The sequence below is a fragment of the Anneissia japonica genome, unplaced genomic scaffold (genome assembly GCF_011630105.1).
Source record: "Anneissia japonica isolate Jap-2015-1 unplaced genomic scaffold, ASM1163010v1 scaffold1005_len2656397_cov198, whole genome shotgun sequence".
NCBI classification, from domain to species: domain Eukaryota; kingdom Metazoa; phylum Echinodermata; class Crinoidea; order Comatulida; family Comatulidae; genus Anneissia; species Anneissia japonica.
Window position 1 is genome coordinate 1,359,001 of NW_022683792.1, and position 7,292 is coordinate 1,366,292.

General features: G+C 33.5%; 1 protein-coding gene across 1 annotated transcript; it reads left to right on the forward strand.

Annotated features, from left to right (window-relative positions):
* The first annotated feature begins 2,106 nt into the window (after positions 1–2,106).
* LOC117102000 (nuclease EXOG, mitochondrial-like) lies at positions 2,107–5,897 on the forward strand. The gene is made up of 5 exons (XM_033242173.1): positions 2,107–2,402; positions 3,123–3,284; positions 3,890–4,029; positions 4,431–4,622; positions 5,389–5,897. The coding sequence occupies exons 1-5, from the start codon at positions 2,354–2,356 to the stop codon at positions 5,824–5,826; spliced, it is 981 nt and encodes a 326-aa protein (XP_033098064.1). The 5' UTR covers positions 2,107–2,353; the 3' UTR covers positions 5,827–5,897.
* Positions 5,898–7,292: the final 1,395 nt, after the last annotated feature.

Here is a 7,292-nt window from a genome sequence, read left to right on the forward strand (position 1 = left end):
GGGAAAAAAAGAAAAATATATTCAAATTGAAGTGCGAGAGTGTAATTTCCGGCCGTCTAGAGATGCCCTAATCATAAATTTTCTTACCTCAGCCCCAACCATAGTGGGGCTGAGGAGAGTGGTTCCTCGGTCTGTGAATGTCCCTCCTATCTGGTTTAAATACCTCTCTTTCGAATTCCTGGATCTGCCACTGTTGATTTATTATATAATTATTTTGCGCTTATTTATAATGCGTCTATTGCAATTTTCACTTTATCCTCTCAAACAGTCCTAAGAACGTTCGGAGTGCGCTAGTACTTCACAGGGGGATTCGACCCCTTGACCCCACCGGGGTCCTACGTAATTCGCATAACGGCTCCCCCCCCCCTTTTCAAAATCGTGGCTATGTCCCTGCTTGAAATTGGATGTGCCATTGGACCAGAATGATCAGCATTTACGGCCTATATGGTACTTCACATAATGAACACTGCAGCGCCTAGGCCTATACAATTTATTTTATTTTCTTCAATTCTCAACCAAAAGAGATAGAAACCTCCCACTGGATGGAACATACAAAGAAACACAATATAGGCCTATGGTACAAACTCGCAAATCTGTCTTCATAAAGTTAAACGAGGATAAACTTCATAAGAAAATATTTATCCGAACAATTTAAATTATTAAATGTAACTGCTAATCTTTTAAATAAACTCTCTTAAGTTAACTCGGCCAAAGAGGGGGGGGGGGGGGAACACCATAATACATTAAGTGTTTAGTGCAAATACGACTGTAAGTTTGTGGAATCTGTCAAAAAGGCCAATCGGCCTTCTGATCCTGCACTGGATGCGATGATAATGTTATTATTGTACAGTACTACCGTCACTCGCGTCAACACACTTCAACAAACGTCAACACACGTTAGCTCGCGTTCCCCTTACTTCGGAGGAAGGCCTTGATTTTCTTAAAGCCAGGCTACCGGAGGGGGAAACATTTTATATGTTATATCATGGAGGATGGTTATATAGAATAACTGATTTCTCGAAGACACAAAAATGGTGTTTGACGAAAAACTCGGAAATGGTCAATATGAGATACATATTTTTGAATATTTAAAAACTGGGGAAAAAGGTTGAAAAAAAGATTGGTTTCTTTCCCCAGTTTTAAGTATTCAAAAATCTGGATCTCATTTAACGTTCCCAAGTTTTCTACACACTCTTTTTGTGTCTTAGAAAAAATGAGTTATTTTTTTAGGCCTATCAAAATCTTGGTTTCCTCCGGAGCCTGTCTTTAAGCTCTGTCTACAGTAGGGCCTGTGACAAATATGCCGGATGTGATATGCCCATATTTATGAATCATTGAAATCAAAATATGCCTATGAATTATATATATAAGGTTCCTTGATCTTGCAAGTTGTTTAAATATAAAAAGTGACAAATTATTTAAATCAAATATTATTTAAATAAATATTTCTGTATACAACCTCATTGGTATAAACATAGCATTCAATCAATAAATATTGATACTTTTAAATTTCTTTTACATAAAGAATTTCATTCATATGTACACTTGTCAAATTATTCCTTTATAATTATTATGAGAAATAGGAGAAATTGGCATAGACCTAAAGAACAAAATATTATAAAATATTTCTCTATGTTTGTCTCTGAGGTGACCATGATGATTCCTTTGATTCGTCTATACCAGTGCCCCTTGCATAACTCACACTCTGAGTCAGAGCCCGTTCGCGTAGCCAGAGGCAGGTTTTGTTGGAATACTGTAAACAATTTGTCGATCCGTTTTGTGATCATTGCAATCCCTAAAACTGTTGTCTCAAAAGCATTATGTTTACATCCCGGGAACCATAATCTCTGTTGATATTCCCCTGGACCCACATCCGACCATACCATGTTCCCTGATCAAGCGGCAAAAAAACTAATGAATTAAAATTCACTATTAATATTGTTTTGTTTCTCAAACTTCATCTCGACTAATGATTTTTATAATAAATTAACCAAATTGCTATTATATTATTTCTTCTAGAAATCGTGATATTTCAAACCTCATTATTTCTTTTTGCAGACGCGAGTTGACGTGCTTTAATGTGATTTGATGATAGAGGTGTTTGAGCGGATACATTGCAGTTTGAGGGAAGGAAGCAGGAAGTTCAGCAGATTCTCGAGACACAACCAACTGTATACTTTATATACCTGAACCAACCACTGATCTCTACATAACTATATTATAGTTAGTAGAGATCAGTGGACACAGCACAGCATGTTTCGGGGTTGTTTTACTCGGAAGAACTTAGTTTTTGGTGCAACGTCATCTTTTATTTTAATTGGATTTGTGGGTTTGGTTCAGCAAAAAAGCAAAGATGATTCATATACCGACACAAATCAAAAGATGTGATACGAAAACCGAAGGTAGGGCTAGCCCTCCCCCCACCCCATAGATAGTGCTCGGAGTTTCAAAATAATTATAACTCCATGCATAGTGTTATGTTGCTGCTAGTTTAGGCTTCCGTCATCATCATGTCGCATTATTCTCCTAGCCCCTAAGCGCTCAAGCCTATATTATGACCAAGCCAAGGCACGACTCTTTCTCTAGCCTACTACTATAAAAAGGGCCTGGTCTAGGCCTACTAGTACTCATCATAGGTAAATAGGCGCTCACTGGCCTAGGCTTATCTTTAAAATTACTAGGGCTAGGGCCTAGAGTAGTACTAGTATTAAATAATAATTTCCTACAAGAAAATACACAAATTAGGCAACCAAGAAAGGACGTGAGTAATTTCCTGTGAGTCATTGTGGGAATTTCACATACACTTAAGTTCACTTAAGATAGCATCACTTTACTATAAAGTGATCACAATTTAAGAATTCTAATTAACAGGGATTCAACATGATGGTTCGAAATTACACATACAGGAGTATGAAATATGATCCTCAAGACAGAGGGATGTAGGGAATCTTCCTGGGGAAGAAATTACATGGCAAGGGTGGGGATCCACATCTTTGTAGTGTATGATTGAATAATAGAAATAATAAAAGGAGGCATACATTAGGGTAATCTAGAACCATCTTATAATAGCTCCATCTTCTTATTTGTCTTTAACCATTATTATTATTTTTATTTTTTGCTAGTTGATAAACAGAAAGAGTTACGAGGAGCATCAATTCTTAAATATGGGGCACCAGACAGAGGACAAGATGTGCGCTTTTATATAAATCATGTGATAGGATATGATCAAGAGAAGAGAATTCCTAACTGGGTGGCTGAGCACATAACAGTTGACCATCTGAATGGTGAAACCATATGAACTGAGCCTTTTATTCTACCTAACTACAAAAATATAATTTAATAGCAATTCATCAATAGGTGTCTAGAAAAAAAGTTACATTCCATTCAATTATCAATAAGAACAATTTAGCATACAGTTCAATTATTTATCAGAATTTCATTCTAATTAATTTAATTGAATCATTAGGTTTTTATATTATTTAAATACTTGTTTTCAAACATAAAAATATATTTTAAATATGCAATATATACAAAAAATTTCAAAACAATAATCACAAATTACAATAGAAATGTACAGAGCCTTGACATACTATTGATATCAAACGATACCATCCCAGGGAGATTGTATATCTACATTTTTTAAATGGATATAGTAACTACCAACATTCTTTGGTTGGTGCCATTTGCTTTTATAAAAGAAAATATTTATTACATTGTTTAAAATAATATTTATGTATACTGAACTTTCAATTATTATTTATATGAAATACTAAAGTTGTTTAGAATAGATATAACATCTATTTTGAAGCCAATTGAGCAATTTTAGCATTCCTTACCACATCCTTGCATTTACAATGCATTAATAAATATCTTGTCTCCTTTTGCTCAGGCTCTGCTGTACGTAAACATTCACATTTCAAAGAGGATACAAATATCCCTGAGTTATTTAGATCATCAAACAGTGACTACGAAAACAGTGGCTGGTCAAGGGGTCACATGGCACCTGCTTCTGATAGCAAATATAGTCAGGTATGATATATAAGTAGGTTCCTACTATTCATTTTAACATTAGAAGTGTTACCATAAACACAAATTTGGTGATTGTTAGTGGCACCCTAAGCAAAATTTTGTCTTTAAAAGCCACCTTAAAAATTTGTTCCTGCCCTGTACAATAAATGGCTTGCCATTTTTAGATCAATTTAAAGTCAATAATTTTCAATTAAAGTTGTTTTTCTGATGATTACTAGTAATTACTTTCTCTGACACTCTTGTATGTAATGTGTGTTACAATTTTTATTATACCAATTTTTCAATTGTGTTATTTTTAGCCAGTTTTGCCACTTCTTTTCATTTTCTTAATATTAAATTTCACCACAATTGTAATAAACTCATTTTTGATATTTGTAATTATTGTATTTTTCCCTTCCCAGGCTGCAATGGATGAGACATTCTTGTTCTCCAATATTGTTCCCCAAGACATTGATAATAATGATGATTTCTGGGGTCCTTTTGAAAGCTACTGTAGAGATCTTACCCAACGCTTTGATGATGTTCGAATCATTACTGGACCATTGTTTGTTCCCAGCCTTAAGGAAGATGGAAAATTATTCATGAAATATGAGGTTTGTTCTTTTAATTTAAATTTTAATGTCTTAATTTTTTCGATGTGTTACCATGGGATAGGTTAATGATTTTGTTCTTCAATGTAATTAAATATTAAGATTTAATTAGTATATAAGATTCATTAGTTAATAATTAATTATTTATGTTTTATAATTTTAAAATATAAGTGAAAAAAATCAATTTGTAGGCCACGACTTTTGGTGAAGTACAACTCTTGAATTTATGTTAAGTAGATTGATTTTCATAAATACAGAAGTGATACAGAATATTCTTTTCGATTGTTTTAAACAAAGAAACAAGAAGTGTCAACATTGCATAAACCTATATGGAAACTGGTCATAGAAAAACAAATAAGAACAATAACACAGATAGAAAGTAAATTAGTGTGTAGTATATCAAAAGCAAAACCTAAATCATAATTTTTAGTTTCTGTTTCAGAGGTTCTTTACCGAAAGGTCAACTGATTAATCTCAGATAAGAAAGTATAAAACATACTCCAAGTATTGAAATGCACGCTATCGTGTAGGGATTCAATATTTCGACATTAATTGTCATCATCAGGTTCTTTACAATATTATTATTAAATAAATTAATTAAATTAATAAAAATATGTATTTTGAATTCGTAGATCTAATTGCTATATTTGCTAATTATTTAATTAGTTTCTTTTTATTAAATTATATTTTTAATGTGATACATAAAAATATAATTTAATAATAATTAGTTTCTTTTTATTAAATTATATTTTTATGTATCACATTAAAGGTGGTTGGTGCTCACCAGGTCGCTGTTCCAACTCATTTGTACAAGATTGTTACTGTTGAAAATACGTCAAGCAAACTTGTAGGTGTTGGTGCTTTCATTGTTCCCAATCAACCAATCTCCAGTGATCATGCAAATCTCACTGAATATCAAGTTCCACTTGAAGATCTAGAAAAAAAAACTGGATTCACATTCCTACCAACATTAGATTTGAGCCAGACAGAAAACTTATGTAGTATTGATACGTGCAAATTAATGTCTGCTAAAGATTTGCAAAAGTTTGTTATACGTAAGAAGCTCCAAAGGGCTTCAGATTTCTGTCAACTTGAAAAAGTCTGGAAAGAAATGGAGAAGAAAAGAATCAGCCCAGAGAAGATTGATCATGATTTATATGCAAAGAAAAAAGAAGAAATAATGAATCAAGAAAGTAAAAAAGGTTAAATCATGCAGATTACAGGCGTGGTGCTATGATGATTATAAATAATATTGTTGCTAAGAAAAAGAGAAATAATTTAGAGAAAACTTAATCATATACAGAAAAGGGAGAAATGGGAAAAGTGTAATGTTTTGATTGAGAAAGAGGGCTAATTCATGTGGCCTGTTCAGCACCGTAACCAAGGGGTTTTCATGGTGCCTGAGCATCAACCCCCTCTCTCTTAAATGTGAACAATCTAACAGTAAATTAATGGATTTAATTCCACCATTGTTGGGATTGACACAAGGTATTTTTAATAATTGGGAGGCATTGAAATGTCCTAAATTGCACTTTAAGACTATATAAAAGCAGGGAACAGTTATAATTTAACTGTTCCCTGATAAAAGCATCATGGAAGATGTTCCAAGCATCATGGCCAACTGTCAAGCATCATGGGTAAAGTCCCAGGCATCATGGTACCATGATGCTTCCAGGGGAGAACACTGCACCATTGCTGTTACAATTTTGTTCTCTTTAGATATATATATATATATATATAATAAAGAACAGAGGCGAACTTTTTTTACTTCATCATTTTATTTCCCACTACAAATCTGTTTCGTATGATCAGCAAAGCTGACCACACTCATCAGGTGGTATCCTATGTGCAACTGATATAAAAAGAGATTAAAAGAGAGGTATTGCTTATCACATTGGATGGCCTATTGTCTATAGTTGATCATGCGCTAATAGGTTATGCTCTAATAGATTATCACTGCATTTAATTGCTAGACATATAATGGTTGATCTACAGATATTTAATACGTGGTTCATTGGTTGCATAATAAAAATATATATAATATACATATATATATATATAATATACATATACATATATATAGATATATATGTATATATGTATATGTATATATATGTATATATATAAATATATATATGTATATATAAATATAAATCAAGGTAGCCGTTAACACTGTTAAATTATATATAAATCATCAAAGAAAGGTAAATACAGTGTTCGATTAAAGGACATAATAATACATCGTGTAGCATAGCTCTCAACGAATATAGTCCTGTAAATAAATGAATAAAGAAATTGTGTAATAAAATGCTTCTGGCGGGACTCGAACCCGATGTATTATTATATCCTTTATTCGAACACAGTATTTACCTTTCTTTGATGATTTATATAAAATTTAGTGGCCCTTGGAGCAAATTTTAAGAATAGGCCCCTCTAGACGCTCGGAAATGGCACTCTCGGACGGTAAAAATGCTTTTTCAAAGCAGTGTTTCTCTACAAAATTATTGACTTCCTCCCGACGCAGTTATGCTCCCTCGTATGCTCCTCCTCTCTTAGACACCCCTGGGGCGGTTGAAGGATTTGGCGGTAGGGGGTGCGTGAGGGTCCGCCTCACTGCCCCCACCATGGTTGGGGCTGAGGGAATAGACAATTTTGAGAATAGGGACCTCTCAG